Source organism: Colletotrichum navitas (assembly GCF_030913465.1).
Source record: "Colletotrichum navitas strain CBS 125086 chromosome Unknown LY79scaffold_1, whole genome shotgun sequence".
Taxonomy (NCBI): domain Eukaryota; kingdom Fungi; phylum Ascomycota; class Sordariomycetes; order Glomerellales; family Glomerellaceae; genus Colletotrichum; species Colletotrichum navitas.
Window position 1 is genome coordinate 1,927,445 of NW_026850547.1, and position 18,353 is coordinate 1,945,797.

Sequence of the window (18,353 nt, forward strand, 5' to 3'; positions counted from 1 at the left end):
TTGACACATTCCCTACAGATAAATAACTCGACGCTCCCGCAGCCATCACAGAAACGCGCGTTTGAACCTCTCCTCCATCAAAAACAACCCCCCCCCACGTAACACCACCGACACATCTTTCATCATGTCTGGACCTGTGTAAGTAGTTTTCGTCAGCTTTCAACCCCTCTCTTCGCCCCAAAGCCAATTACCCCACCACCCCGCTATCGGCCTCCAATGCTCACGGCGTTGACTACGATGACTGCCAAATCGCGCAAGTCGGTGTCCGTCATGATGTTCCGGCCCTAGTGCGGGCTCACGGGAGGTGGCAGTGGACGTTGGCCTCCAGCTACTTGCTCCTCCTGTTTGACCTGGACACAGTAATGTACTCATGCAATGCAGCGCTCGTCTGGCCAACATTGTGGCTGGCGTTGTGCCTGCTCCGAGGTCCCGTTCCGTTTTTTTTTCGCAACTGAATACTACTACCTGCTGCTTCTGAGCATTGAAGCTGACGATTTACCACAGCGCTGATATGGGCCTCATCGGCCTGGCCGTCATGGGTCAGAAGTAAGTCCCTTATCCACCCAGTGCAATAAGAGCTGTACTCTAACCATCGACGTAGCATTATCCTGAACGCTGCCGACGTCTGTCAACCTTTCATAGACCCTGTCAAGCCACCCGCACGTTGCTGACGATACATATAGCACGGTTTCACCATCGCTGCCTTCAACCGTACTGTCTCGAAGGTCGACAAGTTCCTCGCCAACGAGGCCAAGGGCAAGTCCATTGTCGGTGCTCACTCCATTGAGGAGTTTGTTTCCAAGCTCAAGAGCCCCCGCCGTGTCATGCTGCTCGTCCAGGCCGGCAAGGCCGTCGATGACTACATTGAGACCCTCATCCCCCTTCTCGAGCAGGGCGACATCATCATTGATGGTGGTAACTCTCACTTCCCTGACTCCAACCGCCGCACCAAGTACTGCGCCTCCAAGGGAATCCGCTTCGTCGGCTCCGGTGTCTCCGGTGGCGAGGAGGGTGCCCGCTATGGCCCCTCTTTGATGCCCGGCGGCAACGAAGAGGCTTGGCCTTACCTCAAGGACCTCTTCCAGTCCATCAGTGCCAAGAGCGATGACGAACCCTGCTGCGACTGGGTTGGTGATGAGGGTGCTGGCCACTACGTCAAGATGGTCCACAACGGTATCGAGTACGGTGACATGCAGCTCATCTGCGAGGTATGTGTCACCAGGGTCCGGCCTTCCCAACTGCTGCTAATTCGCTGTAGGCCTACGACATCATGAAGCGTGGTCTCGGCCTCTCCAGCAAGGAGATCGGTGATGTCTTCGCCAAGTGGAACAAGGGTGTCTTGGACTCTTTCCTGATTGAGATTACCCGTGACATCATGTACTTCAACGACGACGACGGCGTCGCCCTTGTCGAGAAGATTCTCGACAAGGCTGGCCAGAAGGGTACCGGCAAGTGGACTGCGGTCAACGCTCTTGACCTTGGCATGCCCGTCACCCTCATTGCCGAGGCTGTCCTCTCTCGCTGTCTGTCCGCCATCAAGGAGGAGCGCACCAAGGCTTCTACCCTCCTTTCCTACGTTGGTCGCAACAACAAGTTCGAGGGCAACAAGGAGCAGTTCATCGACGACCTCGAGCAGGCTCTTTACGCCTCCAAAATCGTCTCCTACGCCCAGGGTTTCATGCTCATGCAGGAGGTATGTGGCTACTCTCGTATTCTCTGTCAAACCAAGTATACTAACAATCATGTACTGTAGGCCGCTAAGGAGTATGGTTGGAAGCTGAACAAGCCCTCCATCGCCCTCATGTGGCGCGGTGGTTGCATCATCCGCTCCGTCTTCCTCAAGGACATCACCAACGCCTACCGCAACAACCCTGACCTCGAGAACCTCCTCTTCGACGACTTCTTCAACAAGGCCATCCACACTGCTCAGCCTGGTTGGAGAGACGTCGTCTCCAAGGCCGCTCTTCTTGGCATCCCAACTCCGGCCTTTTCCACTGCCCTCTCCTGGTTCGACGGCTACCGCACCAAGAACCTGCCCGCCAACCTCCTTCAGGCTCAGCGTGACTACTTCGGTGCTCACACATTCCAATTCCAGGAGGATGCGGTGTCCAAATACAAGCAGGGAAATTCCAGTGTCCACGTAAACTGGACTGGCCGCGGAGGCAACGTTTCTGCTTCTAACTACAACGCATAAAAGATTTCTGGATGGGTTACGAGTAGATTTAGGAAAGGGCACGCTATGATATCTGGTATAATGGTGCCAAGGGAATGAAACCAAACGATTCCACGTAATTTCCAAAGGAAAAAAAAAAGATAAACACAGCATTCATTACCTGCAGATGTGACTTTTGCACTAAAGTTATGAATACCAAATGTTGATGTTTGCCCCTGGTGTCAGCTAACCCTATGTCGAATCGCGCCACTTGTTTCGGTGTCGGGACAGGATGAGACAGAATTGAGAACTATATATGTGCTTGCCATAACCTTTCCATAACGTCTAGGTTGGCATGATTTCTGTTCTTGCTGGTATCCTCAGCGCACCGCTCAGGTCACCACCTACCTAGGTAAGGTGGGTAGGTAGGCAGAGGAAGAGGAATTCAGACAACGAGAACTAACGCACGGGAGACTATGGATGACTCAGCATCATCACTGAGTACCCATCCAGGTATAGGTAGCTAGCTACCGGAAGGCACCTTAGTGGTAGGGGAGCGTGTGCGCACGGCCCTGTTCTCTGAGCTGCTTTGATTGGCTGTGGCATAAATCAGCGTCTTCTCGGGCACCATAGCCTTGTCGCGACAAATTTGGGGATCGCGAATCTACCTACTGAGTTAACTCATCCATCAACGCAGCCTTCGAATTAGTCGCGGCATCGCACGCCGAGTCTATTCCACGATTACCAGTTTTCTTACCACGAACGCACTTTGCGGCAACACTTGATTGCTCTCCGCTGCCAGAGCAATACGCGTCAGCACCATCCACCCAACAATATCACACCCTGCGCCCTTGACCGCGATCCACCATGGCGCAGGACCCGAGTGATGGAATTGATCAGGAGCTGGTCAGTAGCTGCACCGTTGGCCTGCCGCAAATGCAATAGTCGCTCATGATTCTGTAGCTGAACCACGCCCATCTTATATCTGCCAACCACTATGCCGATCAGGCACGCGTCGATTTGAACCAAGTCACGAAATGGCTGATGGCCGCACCTCAAGTCGCGAAAGACAAGGCTCCATTCTTCTGGACCTACCTTGATCGACCCCGCGACGGCCAAGTTTACCTCACATGGCAACCCCTCAAGAGACTCGGAACAAATTTCGCAAGTGATGGAATGATCTGGGGCCCAGAGCAATACCATAGACAGGATGTTGGGAATGGACTTGTACGTATCTCGTTGTCTTGTCGTTGCAGTAAACTGACCATGGCTGCAGTCTCTCGAGATTCATTACGTCAAATCAGGATTCATTCCTGGAGAGCAGGTTGCCATGCATGCGCGTCGTAGATTCCGCCTTGTGCCTTCGCAGACTGGTGTGATGAATGCGCCACAGCCAGACATCAGTCTCTGGATCGTGCATTACGGTCCTTCGGATCCTCCTGATCGCGTTCCGGTCAATCTGATTCCCGTCTCTCAAGAAACACAGCATATTATGGCGACTCGTAATCACCTTCAGAAGTGCGGTCAGATTGCCCGCAAGGATTTCATGCTTTCGGATCGCGCCAGCTGGCCCCAAATCCAGTTCCCCCGTAACGGTGGACGACCACAGATGTATAACCCGCCGGCGCAGTCGCGGCGTATTCCGCAGCAGATGGCCTATCCTCCGACTGGTCCCCAGGGTCGCCGAGGTCGCCAACAAGCGCAGGCGCAGGCTCAAGCCCAGCAGCATCAACAAGCTCTCGCTCATGCTGAGGCTCTGCATGATGATGAGGAGCTAGAGAAAGATCTCTTTGATCACTTGACCCCAAGAGACATTTCTTTTGCGCGATACCAGCAAAATCATGAGTGGATGGAGGAGATTGTGTCTTCCCCTTACGGTCTTAGTCAGATTGTACCTCCTGATCTTGGTCTTGGGCTCAAGGGAGAACTGGCGTCTCTGACTGACGGCATCTTCCCTGCACAGGGTGCGGATGCGCTCACTGAACCACCTCAGAAGCCGTACATTGGGCGGCTAGAACCTGGGCTGGCCGACGAGTTTAGAAAGAGGGTCCGGGAGCATCTTGACGCGACAAAGGCCGAGATGGAGAAGATGAAGGCGGAGCATGCGAAAAACTTGGCTAGCCTGAAGGCGAGCTCGGTGTTCGTGGATGCCGAGAAGGATATCAAGAACTCTGTTCAGGAGCATGGCCCAGAGCCGTGGCGCATTGAGGGTCACTACACAGACTCGGAGGATAACTCTGGCCCATGGTCACAAAAGCACAACAAGAAGGTAGATGAGATTGTGGCCCAGGTCGAAGGCAATCTCGGCCGACAAATCGAAGTCCTTCACAATGTCCACCGGATACAAGACGGTGGGTTCCAGGAGCCTGCTCCGGAGCCCGTCAAGGAGCCCTCGCCCGTCCCGCCGCCGGCAAGCTCTCTCCCGCCAGCGGCCGGCGCTGATGCAGGTGCTTTGGGATCGCGACGACCATCCCAGGCTGGCTCTACTCATAGTGGGGTGATGGTGGGTGACTCGGATATCGACATGGGTGGCACTGCGGCAGGACTCCTGGATGAGATGCATACCGGGTTCTCTGCCAACTCCACTCCGCTGAACAACTTTCCCACGCCGCAAACTCACATGTCTGCTCTCAACTCCACGGCCGGAACCCCAGCCAACGCGAACGCTCCTTCGCCTGCACCAGTTCCCCCAACCATTCCTGAGGAGACCGAGACTCAGGCTTCTGCGGGCGCTTCTGCTGGCGCTGGAGAGGATGTCACAATGGGCAACACGGACGCTACCAAGAATACGCCTGCCACCGCGCCCGACCATGGGACCGGCAGCGGGGAGTGGGTGGTTGTGCCTAAAGGGGGAACATCGCCTGAACCCGGTGCCGGTGCTGCCACCAGCACAGGCGCGACTGAGGGTGATGAGCCCAAGGCAGCTGCCAAAATTCCATCGGCCGCCGGAACGCCAGCGGAGACTCAGACGCCTGGTGGATTTAGTTCTCTGGGCGACCTCGACTCTGCCGGTGACGCGATGGCTAGTTATGGAGCATCCATGGCAGACGGCCTTGACATGAACATGGAGATGGAAGACTCTGCCTTTGGCGATGCTTTCCACGGCGTGTCTACCAACACGCCAGGAAATCAGTCCGAGGGTGGTGCCTAAAGAGGACAAGGGTACTTCGGATCATGTTCTAGACAAGGTTGGCACACGTGCCTTGGACAGAAACGGACTGTATATTTAGGTGGAACGGTGGCTGGCTGGCTTGAACGTGGTCGAAGCTCACCGTTGGTTCTAGTGTCATGGCTTTTACGTTGACAGGTGCAAAGGGTTGTACGGTATTACGCGGTTGGTTGAATGGAATGGGACCAGGCCTTCTTGGTCTTTTCTACAGCACCAATGTCGCCCGCCAAAGTTTATTCGTGTTCAATGATTGTCGATGACTATGGGCGCCTGCTCCATATTGACAGACGAACTCCTTGCTGGACCGGCAGTGTGTCGTCATATTACCTATACAGTTCTGGGCACAGGATGCATGAGACTCGGCCGCCCAGATGCATTGCAATCTCCATCGGCCCAGTCGGACTTCGGCCGGTTACGACAGGCCAATCAGCCTTATGATTGCAGCTCAGCGGAACCGATTGTATTCGTACGTTGGGAGGAATAAAGTGAAACGGTCGCATTTACGGATGGCACCTTGCATACGCCGCCCGACGAACGCTGTTTGAGTCTAGAGGGTGACGGTGTCAAACATGGGTGACACAAGGACCCTGGTATGGTGAAATATGTTAGTGGTTTCGCAGCGTTCCGCATGGTAAGTCTTAACGTGGTCCCGTGCCCTCGCTTAGGACCCGACAAGATTTTTAGGTTTGATCGACCCCAGGAACAGTGTCTCAGCCGCAGCTTTCCCACAGCGCTAGCTCCCCTATCATCCCAACGTCCAATGTCCAACTTCTCGACAATTCGACTGTTCGACAAGATGGATCCTCCAGGGACCCATCGCAACGAGATTGGACGAAAATTAATTGTCTGACACTGACACCGGCGGTCCCGTCGATCCGTTCGAGGTTATGGGCGTTTTTTCCTTACCGGATCTCATGCTTAAATCCAACCCAAACATGGGGCTCCCAGGAGCTAGGGGCAAGGAGGGCGGAGAAATTGTCGATATCATATTATAGTACCGGAATGAGCTTCCTGCACAATGCGACGCCTAGCCGAGCAATGGCAATCGACGAAAGAAGCTCTTCCGGTGGTTACGAGACCCAACACTGCCTCTATTGCGAAATCCTTCACTTCAACCTCCATCGCCGCCCCTCACCAAGGTGGTTTGCATCCCAGCGATCATGCCGGCCCTGGATGCCTAAAGCCGTCAAGTGAGATGCTTCTTGTGCATCGGGGCGATGCCTTGGCCTGGCCCACTTCAAGCTGCAATCCGCTGCTGTCGACCCCATCCCGTAATAGCGTGCGTGGACCGATGAGACGCCCCCGGCCCCCCTGCCTAGCCTTTACTCCTGGCTTTGGGTTGGCGCTCTGGGGAAACCTCTCACGGAAAACCGCGTACCCCTGGGAGTACGGAGTATGACCCATTGTCAGAACGGCGTCAGTCCGAATGGGGAATGCTCTGGATGCAGTCACCCCTAATTGCTCGTCCGGTCTGCCTCATCGGATCCTCTGTTTCTCTTCGCTTCTCTTCTTGTTCCGTTATTGTTGTCGTTGTTGTTGTTTTTTCGCAGTTCACCTTCGATTCTGTTTCCTGCCGTTCTTTTTCGGAATACCTTCATTTTCTTGTCTTCTCTTCTACACGGTCTGCAGGTCAGCTTCTTTTCAAGCCGGTCCATTCGTTCCACTCATTCGAACTCGATACTCGCGAGCCCCAGTTGCCATCCTTTTTCGCTCTTTTCGTATATTGTTCGATTCGATACTAGGCACTCGATCTTGGTGGACAACAGGCTCGGCATCCTCTTATTTTCAACAACTAATTCAAAGACGCAATGCGATTCGCAAAGTCACTGGCGCTGTTGCTGGGCGCTGCCCTTTGCGATGCACAAATCTCGAAGCCTAGGGGAGGGGACGTGTTGATGCCCAACCAGCAGTTCGAGGTCGAATGGCAAACAACGGGTCTCAAGGCGCCCATCAACATCAACCTCATCCCCAGCGGCAAGACAGACCTGTCCGTCGTCGCTGAGAAGATTGGAGGTAAGGCCCGCCTCTCTGCAAGGACATGCAACCTCGAAACTGACAAACCCTGCAGTGCAAATCGACAACGTCGGCCGCCTGAACTGGAGCCCAAGCGCCTCTATCGCAGCCTTCGAGAGCTTCGCCATCATGATCACCGATTCCGCCAAGGCCGTCGTCATATCCGAGCCATTCCAGATCACCCAGCTTACTCAGCAGCCCGGTGTTCAGACGCCAAAGGTCGTGTACTCTGGGACTCTGCCAGCCAACGCCATCCCCGCCAACTTTGTTGCTGCAGAGGTTACCCCTACCGCATCGACTTCTGTCCAGGCTACGTCTACCGAGGGAGCCCCGACTCAGTCCACTTCCGAGGCGTCCGCTCCCAAGAAGCCCAATCCTGACAAGGCCAACCCTGACAAGGCTGACCCCGAGAAGGCCAACCCGGAGAAGGCCAACCCGGAGAAGGCCGAACCCGAGAAGGCCGACCCCGAGAAGGCCGACCCCGAGAAGGCTGACCCGGAGAAGGCCAACCCGGAGAAGTCTGACACTACTGCGTCTGCGCCCGTTAAGACTACTTCCTCAGTGTCTACTTCTTCCGAAGCTACCCCGACTCCTTCAGCGCCTGTCCAGACCCCTCCCGCCAAAGTCTCTGCTCCCAAGGACCAGAAGACGACAACTTCGTCAGACACAGCTGAAAAGACCAGTTCCTCGATTTCTCTTCCCGACGCTACCGGGACAACCTCGGTCCCTGAAGCCCCCCAACCCACCTCTAAGATCTCCGAGTCTTCAACTACGGCCGGGTCCGTCACCAGTCTCCCAGTTGCCAACAACCAAACGGCAGTCCCAGGTGTTGAAGTGAGTTATCCAACTATAAATCAATGATAACATTGTGTTGACTTGTGACAGCCAGCGCCAACCCCGATTTTCACTACTGTCTCTACTAAGCCTGTCAAGACTGCCGCCCCGCCCCCGGTAAACAGCACCAGCGCTGTTCCACCAGCATCGTCGGCTCCTACCCAGACCCTCCCGGTTGTTACTCTTCCCCAACTCAGCACTAGCACTCCGATCGCTGCCCCGCCTCAGCTGAACACCAGCACTCCGATCGCTGCTCCTCCTCAGCTGAACACCAGCGCTCCGATCGCTGCTCCTCAGCTTAACACCAGTGTTCCGATCTCTGCTCCTCCTCAGTTGAATACCAGCACTCCAATCGCTGCTCCGCCTCAGCTGAATACCAGCACTCCGATCGCTGCTCCGCCTCAGCTGAATACCAGCACTCCGATCGCTGCTCCGCCTCAGCTGAATACCAGCACTCCGATCGCTGCTCCTCCTCAGCTGAACACCAGCGCTCCGATCGCTGCTCCTCCTCAGCTGAACACCAGCGCTCCGATCGCTGCTCCTCCTCAGCTGAACACCAGCGCTCCGATCGCTGCTCCTCAGCTCAATACCAGCGCTCCGATCGCTGCTCCTCCTCAGCTGAACACCAGCGCTCCGATCGCTGCTCCTCAGCTCAACACCAGCGCTCCGATCGCTGCTCCTCCTCAGCTGAACACCAGCACCCCGACTCTTCCGCAAGTGGATACCAGCACTCCCGCTATTCCGCCAGCCGTCTCAGTTACTGAGCCGGCGGCTGTTGCTCCTGTTCCTGTTGCTACACCGTCGTCTGAAAGCCCTCTCAGCAGTGTCACACCTACCGCGGGGACTCCCGAGGTTGCTCCAACCGGAGTTTCCGTCGCCCCCCCTCAGCCTGAGTCGTCTGTTCCCGCCCCAGCAGCTGGGTCAAGCGACAGCACGCCTTCGAATGGAGCTTCGCCTACTGACCTCACGCCCCTGAACCCGATCAAGTCTGTTGAACCCACGCCGACACCCACACCTGGTGGAAACGGTCCTGGGGCTGGTTCAGGCAGTGGCGCTAACAATGAAAATGGCAGCAGTAGCCGCTCCGGTGGCTCTGTGTCCAGTGGATCAACGTCGGCTAGCCAGCCAACAGCTCAACCGCAGCTTGGATCCGGAGATGCAACTACTTCCGTTCGTCCTCCTGGTCCCGTAATTACCCTGCCGTCCACTTTGATGACGTCGATGGTGCTTGCCACGGCAGCTAACGCTGTGGCGCCCACTGGCGGGCTCTTCGCGGTGACGACCGCCCCAACTGTATTCAACCCTAACTCTGCGGGATGCAGAACGACCCAGAGCAGCTACATTGCGGCTCTTCTAAGTGCCGTGGTAGCAGCCGTCGCAGTTACCGTAGTGTAGATAGGGTTTCAGGAATGAATGTATGAGTGGGGTTGGAGAAGCACCGTGGTTGTTAGGGGGTGCGGTTCGTTTCTCTTTGTCCATAATGTGTGTTAGCGTAGGGAGAAAGTGATGACCGCGAAGCCCAGATAACGATTTCTACTCCGAATGGAACGTCGCAAGTCTTCATTCCAGGCATGTATCTAATTTCTCTTGGCCCCGCAGGAACTACAAGTTCAATTTTCGGGTGTCGATGTTCAACGGTGTAACTATCAAATCATGCTTCTCGGAAACCTCGGTCTTACATATGTGCTGCCTAGGACTTATTCCGCTGGTGTGTGCTGCTAGTTGGAAAAGTTCCAACTTGAAGCTCTAGCTGTACAACATCTACGTCAGACCATCAGCGTCCAGATGACTTGTAAAATGTGTTTGAATGCACTTGGATTGGCCTCTCGATCCCTGTAAGCTCAGTAGCATATACTGATGTTTGGCTGATAGAAGGTGTTTGGTAAAAAAGAAGTCATAACGTCCAGGGACCCACCAAGGTCAGACAAAGAGGGCAGCAGCCAGTCAAGGTCAGACAAAGAGGGCAGCAGCCAGTCAACAGGATGAGTAGGTAGGTATCCTACAGTTGGGGTTGCTCTCCGGTCTACCACTGAGCTTTGTTGCCAGTTGGTGTTGGTAAAGGAATAGCGTCTGTGCAATGTACCCGTGGTGGAGATGGGCGCGACATAGATAGGCGTTTGTCAGGCTAAACTTTACAACACGCGACCTGCAAGGCTGTTGGGCCCACTAGAAAAAAGTACCTCTTACCTTCCTAGGCACCTAGGAAGTAGGGTGAGAGGTTCCTGTCCAAGCACCATGAGCCAGTACCTCACTTTGCAGCCTGGTTTTTGCCTCCAATAGCTTCCTATACATGCCGCCTTTTACCTGTGAATCCTCGTGTGTCTATTTTTGCCTTGAACCCCCGACAATAAGCCTCGATACTCTGCTCAGACGAAGGACCTCTTTCCCACCAGTTGTCGCCACTCAAGATATCCGTATGCGCTCCACATAACTCACCGCGACGACCGAGGCGCGCCTGCCGCTTTGGTTTCGAGACCCTTCTGACACTCGTTGAAGAGCAAAGCGCCCAAACCGTCATTACCTAGCCAGATAATCCGCTAACGGATAACGAAAAACACTGACAAACGATTCCGAACATGCCGGAAATCAGCGCTCCGCCGCCGCGGCCGAAACTGAAGCTCAGCGTAGGCTCGCGACAACCCTCGTTTAGCGAACAGAACGGCGCGACGCCATCGGCGTCGACTCCGTCCTCATCCATGAAGATTAAGCTGAAGTCATCACAACCGCCGACACCAGCTGGGCCCGCGGCGCCTACCCCCTCCAAGACGAAAGCTGGACGACAGCCCAAGCCTACAAGCAAGCTCATCGAGTCCAAGAAGCGGGAACAGGACGACGACGATGATGATGGAGGTGGAGGCCAGCCGTCGAAGAAGATTAAGCTCTTGAAAACTCCAACTGTGTCGACGCCTAGAACCGGCCATATTGTCGTCAAGTCAAAAGGCAAACCGCCTGTACACCCGCCTGGCGATGGTTACGACTCCGAGGCTAGCGACCAAGAGAAGGATCCTACGATCGAGGAGCAGTTCATCTTGCGCATGATGCCCGGTGAACACTGCGAATACGTCAGGAAATGTATTGAGGAAGGGAAGGTCGGTGTCCCTAGGAAGGACGGCGGCGCAGACATCCTGATGAAGTTCTTCGAAGAGGAGAGCCGGCGCGCCATGGTGGTGGTGAAGGGGCAGCCCTACGCCGCGGTCATGGTGGAATTGCCCACGATCACCGAGGGCATGAAGTCTTGGGACCGAAAGACCTTGATGAAGTCTGCCGACATTTGCCACATGCTCCTGGTTTTCCAGCAAGTAAGGAGCGAAGAGGAAGCAAAGAAGGCGCCGTTGCCCGCAATAATCCAGCATGGCTTCAAGTGGCCCCACGGTCTAACGCCACCCATGCACGACGCTACGAACCAAAGATTCGCCAAGATTATCAGTCGCTCGGAGATCGAGCTGAAGGAAAACGAGGTTAAGAAGCTCCTGCAGGCCGACGCGGCCGCATTGTCCTCCAAATACGAACTTGTCGACGACCGAAAGATGCAGTCTGGTGATGAATATTCCGATGACGAGCAAGACGCTGACGGTGAGGCGGACGACAGCGGCTATTTCCCGGCTGATGGCTACAACGATGGCGAACTCGATGAGCACGATGATGATCTGGAGGCCGAGCTTATGGCTGCTTTCGAGGAAGAGGCGATGAACCAGGCTACGACAGAAGTTGGCACGCCAGCAACACAACTTGAGGCTGCTACACCCATGACCATGAACACGGGTACACCCGCACACAATGCTCAGGATAGTGGTGACGGCGAGGGGTCAGTCGCGAGCGAGGAGGACGAAGACGACGACGATGACGACGACGATGACGACGACAAGGAGCGGCTGGACGAGGTCAAGGCAGTGCGAGAGGACATTACGCAGCTGAAGAACGAGATCGCGAAGAAGGAACAAGAGAAGTCGAGCCAGACCAACAAAATTCTGAGGAACCGTGTCGAGGCTCGCCTGAAGGATCTAAGAGCAGAGCTATCACTCAAGCAGGCGTCTATCGGAGAACAGGAGGAGGATGAAGATTAACAGCGGGCGTATGTATGATGCGGGACCCTGAAAGAGCAAGCAGTACCGAAACGCTCAGCTGGGATTTGGACGTCCGCCAAAGGCCACACCATGCACATTTTTCACGGTTGTGTACATTTATCAAGTTCAAGCATACAAGCTTTAATAACTGAAGCCAAGGCGTTTGCCAAAACCGTCTCTTGTTATTTTTCTAGGTGTGATGTTTTCGGTGATGATACGACAAGCCGGCGGCGCCGACGGTAGATATTGTACAAGAGCCACCTTTTTCTCTTGACTCCCTATTATACACACAACTCCGTTCCAGGCACGCTGCGACGGCCGGCGGTGGCAGCACGAACCGCCGCAGCACCCACTGCGCGATACTACGTTCGGCCTCCTTACATGGACTTGAGGTAGTTGGACTCCTTGATCTTGGCCTTGCGCTCCTTGCGCATTGCCTTGCGCAGCTCGTCTCTCTTGGTCGCCGCGTACAGGTTGTGCTCAACGTCGCCGCCCTTCTCACCGGGCAGGTTGATGGACTGCTGCGGCAGCGGGACCTTGGGCGCGAGAGCCTCGATGTCGCCTTCGGCGACGAGCTTGGCCTCGAGGGCCTTTTGACGCTTGGCGGCGGCCTTGCGCTGCTTCTTGGACTTGGCTGTACGTTTGCATGATAGTTAGCATGACTGTCGTCCGAGATTTTCCCCCAGGGGGGTAAAAGGGAGGGGAGGGTGGTGATGGTCGAGGGTTGCTCGCCTGCGGCGGGGCGGTGCTTGACATACAGAACATTTCGGCGGCGAGATCATCGGCGGTCTCGACGGCCTCCTTCTTGGACTCTAGGACTGTCCACAGCCATTCAGGGTACTCCTCGTCGCGAAGGGCGACCGGGTCCGTCCGGGCCTTGAAGTAGTTCAGGCCGTTGAGAACGGTGCCGGGGGGGCACGAGGAGATGGACTTGGGCGGCGGGGGTACGTCGTTCTTGAGGTTTGAAAGGTTCGGAGGGGCGTCTGCCGCTTTCGTCTGAGTCCCGCTGTCGGCCGCTGCCGCCGCCGCTGCCTTTCTTGAGGACGCGGAGAGGGAGAAGGGTCTGATGGCGAGGACGGCGGCGGCAGCCCTTGGGGCTGGGAGTCGAGGCAGAGCCGAGGCCCGCCGCAGGCATGTTCTGCAAATCATTGTTTTTCTTTGTGGTGTTGAACGGGGACGCCAGGATGGTGCGACGGGTATGCTGTCGTCAAGAAGGTCACGTTGGCTATGGTAGTGTTGTAAGATGCATGAGCTTGAGCTTGGGGTGCAGTAGAAAAATTCTGGGGCGGGCGGGACGCGCCTGTTGCGCACTTGGCATGGAAGGCTGTAGGCGCTGGACCTCCATAGAGCTTCAACCTCAGGTCGTGTCCCGTGTAACGAACTTCAGCGCTGCGGCAATTAGACAAGATCAATTGGGTTGATTGATCATTTTACATCAATTTGTACACAGAAAAGCTAATTATTTCACAAAAAGACAATGCATAGATGCATAACCCCGGAAGCCTTGTTTGATTCATTTGTACATATCGTGAGTGAGATCGCCCACCACGCGCTGGCCAATTGACGTGATACCGTCCGTCATGGCCTCGGCTCTGCGTTCCCCTTCTGATGTAGAAAAAAGTCTCTTTCAGAGCACCATCTCCTGGTTCGTACCCAAGCTCTCCCGCCCCATCATCGCATACAGAATATGGTTCCGTCTATTGCTTGCTGATGTAGTTCTGCTGCTCGAACAATGTGCCCTTGACCTTCTTCTCCTTCAGCAGTTCCAAGTACTTTTCTGTTTCTTCTCGTCAGCAACCGGTGTTCAGGGGAAGGCCCATCTCTGCTGACTGGCAGTAATTGGGTCTCCGGCCCGTCGTCGCAAGAGTGCAACTAACCTCTCAGATGGCCGCACTTCTCCAGGTGGTTGACGCCCTCCTTCTTGTAGCACTTGCCCAGCTCCTCGCCAACAAGACGCAACATCATGGCCCCGACCCATTGCTCGCGGATGATGGCATCCTGTGCCTGCTTGAATGCCTTGGTGTCGTCGTAGTCGACGCCGTCGAAGGTCGGGGCCACCTTTGGCTTCTGCGCCAGGAACATCTCAGACTCGGGGGTCGGCATCGTGACGGTTGTGTTCGAGTTGGAAAAAGGGGGGGGTTCTCCTTAAGGTGCGTGTGTTAGAAACGGACAAAACGGGGGCACCAGAATCGGAGGTTATGCGGCGTGAGGTCGAGCTTGTGGTTCTTGATGTCGGTCTCAAGGGCCCGGGTTTGGAGTGGCTGTCGGGATTGGAGGAACCTGGCGGCGACCACAGGTCAGCCAGATTCTGGAAGCCTTAATTCGCAGGCTTCAGGCCCTCATGCTCCCTCCCCCCAGAGCGACTCAGGTGCGGCTTTTCGGTACGTATCCTGCTAGCCCGCTTCCATGCAGCCCCTCGCTCACCGCCCGTACCGGTCGAGGGACCGCCCCGCTGAAAAGTTGGCAAATCGCAAAAAAAAAATCTCTGTCGCAAGACCCTTCGCCCCAGCCACTGGACCCTTGCCTTAAAACTCAAGCTCCCGCCTCGAGGCTACAGAGAAGTTTTTCCTCGCGCAACCTCGCTCTGGAAAAAAAGTCCTTCTCTCGCTTTTTTCCAGCTTCCCAATCCCTTTCCCTTCCTCCCCTATACCCCTCAATTCACAATTTCTTCACACCTTCACAATGGGCAAGACCAAGTCTACCACCAAGGGCAGCAAGGCCGCTGACCCTATCACCAAGGTGAAGAACGCCGGCGTCACCAAGGCCGCTGAGAGCCCCAAAGCCAAGTCAAAGGCCGTCGCCAAGGCAGCTGCCGCCAAGGAGAAGTCTTCCAAGAAGACCAAGAAGGTCGTCGAGCCTGAGTCCGACTCTTCCGACAGCAGCGAAGAGGAGGACTCTGAGTCGTCCGAGTCCGAGGCCGAGGCTTCCAGCGACTCTTCCGACTCTGAGGATGAGAAGCCTGTCAAGAAGGCTACCCCTAAGGCCGCCAAGAAAGCCGAATCTTCAGACTCTGATGACTCTGACGACTCTTCAGACTCTGAGGAGGAGGCCCCCAAGGCCAAGACCAACGGCACTGCTAAGAAGGCTGAGACCTCTGACAGCGACGATTCCGAGGAAGACTCTGACGACTCCGACTCTTCTGAGGATGAGAAGACCGAGAAGAAGGCCGCGGCTGTAAGTAACACCGACACAAATCTCTATCCCAACATCCACTAATATTGCACCGCCAGACCTCCGACTCTGACTCCGACTCTGACTCTGACTCTGACTCCGATTCTGATGAAGAGGAAGACTCCTCCGACTCTAAGGAAGCATCTGAAACCGAGGCCAAGACTGAGGAGCCCTCTAAGAAGCGCAAGGCCCTTGACGACCCTGTCATTCCCGGCAAGAAGGCTCGCACCGATGTCTCTGACAAGAGCTCCACCCTTTTCGTGGGCTCTCTTGCCTGGGCTGTTGATGACAACTCTCTGTATGAGGCTTTCCAGGAGTTTTCCGACCTAACTGGTGCCCGCGTCGTTACCGACAAGGCTACCGGCCGCAGCCGTGGCTTCGGCTATGTCGACTTTGCCACTCCCGAGGCTGCTGCTGCTGCCCTCGAGGGCTCCCAGGGCCGTGAACTTGCTGGCCGTGCTATGAACATCGACTTCTCTGGCCAGAAGCCTGCTGGTGACGGCAACCACCAGGCTCGTGCCTCCGACCGCGCTCAGAGACACGGCGATACTGTCTCCCCCGAGAGCGACACTCTCTTCGTTGGCAACCTCCCCTTCGACATTGATCAGGACACCGTCAGCGCTTTCTTCAGCACGGCCGCTGAGGTCACCAGCGTTCGCCTGCCCACTGACCCGTGAGTACTCCCTCTACCTTGCATGCTTGCACGTAGATTACTAACATACTTCAGCGAGACGGGTAACCTCAAGGGCTTCGGATATGTTTCCTTCAACTCCATTGATGATGCCAAGACTGCTTTCACCCAACTCAACGGCCAGTACGTTGGTGAGGGCCGCAGTGGCCGCGCTGTCCGCCTGGACTTCGCCGGCCAGAAGCCCCAGCGTGAGGGTGGTGGCTTCGGTGGTGGCCGCGGCGGTGGCCGTGGCGGTGGCCGCGGTGGTTTCGGTGGCCGTGGACGCGGCGGCGGTGGCCGTGGCGGCCGCGGTGGATTCTCTTCCACAAACCGTGGCGGCCTCGGCGACTTCAAGGGTCAGAAGGTCAAATTCTAAACGGCTACGCAATCCTGATAAGATGGTGAATCAGAGGGCACTACGCGGGCAATCCTGTGGGCTACTGTGGGCTGTCGGTTCGAGACAAGTTTCTTCCCTGCGGGGATTGTGGGCTTTGAGAGCAGTCTCTTCGGAGACAAGATGGACCTGAGGGCTTTCCATTTGGGACCGTGGGCTTGTGGCAGTCTCCTATCACTTCTACTCTACACATTGAGAGATGAAGCAGAGGAACGATGCGGGATCTGTACGCTATTGTGGGTTAACCAAGAGGGCACATGTTGCATTGCAACATCTTCATAGTGGGCAGATGGCTTATTATCATGAATCTGGGGACGAATCTCGGTGCCTCGCATCTTTGCAGGCGCGTCAGAGGGGACTCAAAGTTCTAGATGACGACGGCTTCTGTGGGCTCTGGGGGGTTTGCTCGCAACGACTTCGACCTTTGATGTGGCTGGTCAGGCGTTTTCTTCCCTTGGGTTACGGTTACTCTTGAACTTGGAACGATACCACTGCAATGCGACGCAGGGAAAAACGGAGTAAGTATACCTTCTCCCCCGTGAATGTCATTTCAAAAAAAGGCATATACACTTGCCATGTGGACTCGGCGTTTAGGAACCAGCTCCTATTGTAATACAAAAGTTTTGATGTTTTCCTCGATGAGATGCGTGTCCCTGTTCCACGATGCGTGATTGTGAATGCCGAACTGTTCCTTGACTTGTCTGGATCGTCCCGTGGCTGCCGGGCGCATTGTGGTGTCGTGTCTTGTCTTTCAACAGGGGACTCCGCTCCTGTTTCGACGGCAGCCTCGTGCTCAGGTGCCCGTCGAGAGGTGCGTCATTGGGCGGCACGGGGTACACACTCAGCCCCGTGATGACGGGTAAACCTATGCGATCCAGAACACCCCGTCCGTTGGTCATCCCGCGTCTGCTCAGCCAAGCAAAGTCATCTGAGGGAATACCCGTTTGTCAGTAAGACGGGGGCTGGCTGGTACGGTATTAGTAGAAACCTGTTCAGCCGTACCATTTCACCATCAAGGAGCTCGAGGCAAGGCGCGAACTGGACAGAAACCGTGGGGGAACAGTGAAGCGAAAAGGGGAGCGACGAGGGCCCGCCACCGAAAATCGGGCATGACTTGTTGGATGGTTATAAGATGACGATCAAGACGTGTCTTGGGATCGTCCTTGTCGGGGGAAGCACGTCGCGGACCACTAACAGAGCCGGACGGCGCTCTCTTCGCAGTGTCCACACTGCGCTGACGTGGAATGCGTGGCCGGAGCAGAGAGCCGGTGTCGGGGTTAAAGCTAGAGACTTGTGAATTGGTGCGCAGCTCGCGCTGACCACGGCCAAATAACCGTACTTTACCTTCAGTATACCCCACCTGACCCCCGGTGTGTAAGTGGGATGTTCTGGGGCAGAGCGGGGGCAGTTGATGGACGGCCACGACGCTTCTCTCTCTCTATCCCCCTGATCGTAACGATAGCGTCATCCATGTCGAGCATAATCCTCATGCAAGACAGCATTGTACTGTGCTTATCGCGCCGCTTGCAGCTGTGCAGGCTGTATCTGATAGTGGTGGTTGGTGGTCTTAGCACCTGACACGGTACGGTGCCCGACACGCGCCTGCGGGAGGTAGCAGGTACCTCGCCGGCGAATGACCGCTGCAGGGGTACATCATCTGGGCGCCGTCATTATCGTAAGCCCCTTCCCCCTCCTTTGCTGTATGCACCTTTGAAAGACCCAGCCAGTCAGCCAGCGACGGGGCCTAAACACCATCTCGCTGACCCTGCGTGCCTGGTGAGCCAGCCATAGTTCGAAGCGGTCTGCTGCACCCCTTTTCCTCCTTATCAACTACTTTTTGTCTTGCCTTGCTGCATCGTATGTACACCAGTGCTTTGTTCGAACTA

The 18,353-nt window shown here is 55.7% G+C and overlaps 6 protein-coding genes across 6 annotated transcripts; 4 read left to right on the forward strand and 2 right to left on the reverse strand.

The window, feature by feature from the left end:
* Positions 1 to 115: 115 nt before the first annotated feature.
* LY79DRAFT_533989 (6-phosphogluconate dehydrogenase) lies at positions 116 to 2,564 on the forward strand. The gene is made up of 5 exons (XM_060556396.1): positions 116 to 546; positions 602 to 623; positions 684 to 1,208; positions 1,259 to 1,693; positions 1,754 to 2,564. Exons 1-5 carry the CDS (start codon positions 512 to 514, stop codon positions 2,192 to 2,194), a joined length of 1,458 nt encoding a protein of 485 aa, XP_060421049.1. The 5' UTR covers positions 116 to 511; the 3' UTR covers positions 2,195 to 2,564.
* Positions 2,565 to 3,019: 455 nt separating this feature from the next.
* LY79DRAFT_664813 (uncharacterized protein) lies at positions 3,020 to 5,303 on the forward strand (the record flags this gene model as incomplete). Its single annotated transcript, XM_060562967.1, has 3 exons — positions 3,020 to 3,058; positions 3,116 to 3,379; positions 3,429 to 5,303. The coding sequence occupies 3 exons, from the start codon at positions 3,020 to 3,022 to the stop codon at positions 5,301 to 5,303; spliced, it is 2,178 nt and encodes a 725-aa protein (XP_060421050.1).
* Positions 5,304 to 10,288: 4,985 nt separating this feature from the next.
* Positions 10,289 to 12,392, forward strand: LY79DRAFT_533996 (TAFII55 protein conserved region-domain-containing protein). The gene is made up of 2 exons (XM_060556397.1): positions 10,289 to 10,582; positions 10,665 to 12,392. Exon 2 carries the CDS (start codon positions 10,745 to 10,747, stop codon positions 12,230 to 12,232), a length of 1,488 nt encoding a protein of 495 aa, XP_060421051.1. The 5' UTR covers positions 10,289 to 10,582; positions 10,665 to 10,744; the 3' UTR covers positions 12,233 to 12,392.
* On the reverse strand, positions 12,393 to 13,455 carry LY79DRAFT_533997 (mitochondrial ribosomal protein L37-domain-containing protein). The gene is made up of 2 exons (XM_060556398.1): positions 12,991 to 13,455; positions 12,393 to 12,866 (listed from the first exon to the last, which is right to left on the reverse strand). Exons 1-2 carry the CDS (start codon positions 13,379 to 13,381, stop codon positions 12,610 to 12,612), a joined length of 648 nt encoding a protein of 215 aa, XP_060421052.1. The 5' UTR covers positions 13,382 to 13,455; the 3' UTR covers positions 12,393 to 12,609.
* A 474-nt stretch (positions 13,456 to 13,929) lies between these two features.
* LY79DRAFT_574841 (uncharacterized protein) lies at positions 13,930 to 14,335 on the reverse strand (the record flags this gene model as incomplete). Its single annotated transcript, XM_060559640.1, has 2 exons — positions 13,930 to 14,009; positions 14,110 to 14,335. The coding sequence occupies 2 exons, from the start codon at positions 14,333 to 14,335 to the stop codon at positions 13,930 to 13,932; spliced, it is 306 nt and encodes a 101-aa protein (XP_060421053.1).
* A 313-nt stretch (positions 14,336 to 14,648) lies between these two features.
* LY79DRAFT_24021 (uncharacterized protein) lies at positions 14,649 to 16,558 on the forward strand. The gene is made up of 3 exons (XM_060551738.1): positions 14,649 to 15,025; positions 15,559 to 16,076; positions 16,131 to 16,558. Exons 1-3 carry the CDS (start codon positions 14,915 to 14,917, stop codon positions 16,447 to 16,449), a joined length of 948 nt encoding a protein of 315 aa, XP_060421054.1. The 5' UTR covers positions 14,649 to 14,914; the 3' UTR covers positions 16,450 to 16,558.
* The last annotated feature ends 1,795 nt before the right edge of the window (positions 16,559 to 18,353 follow it).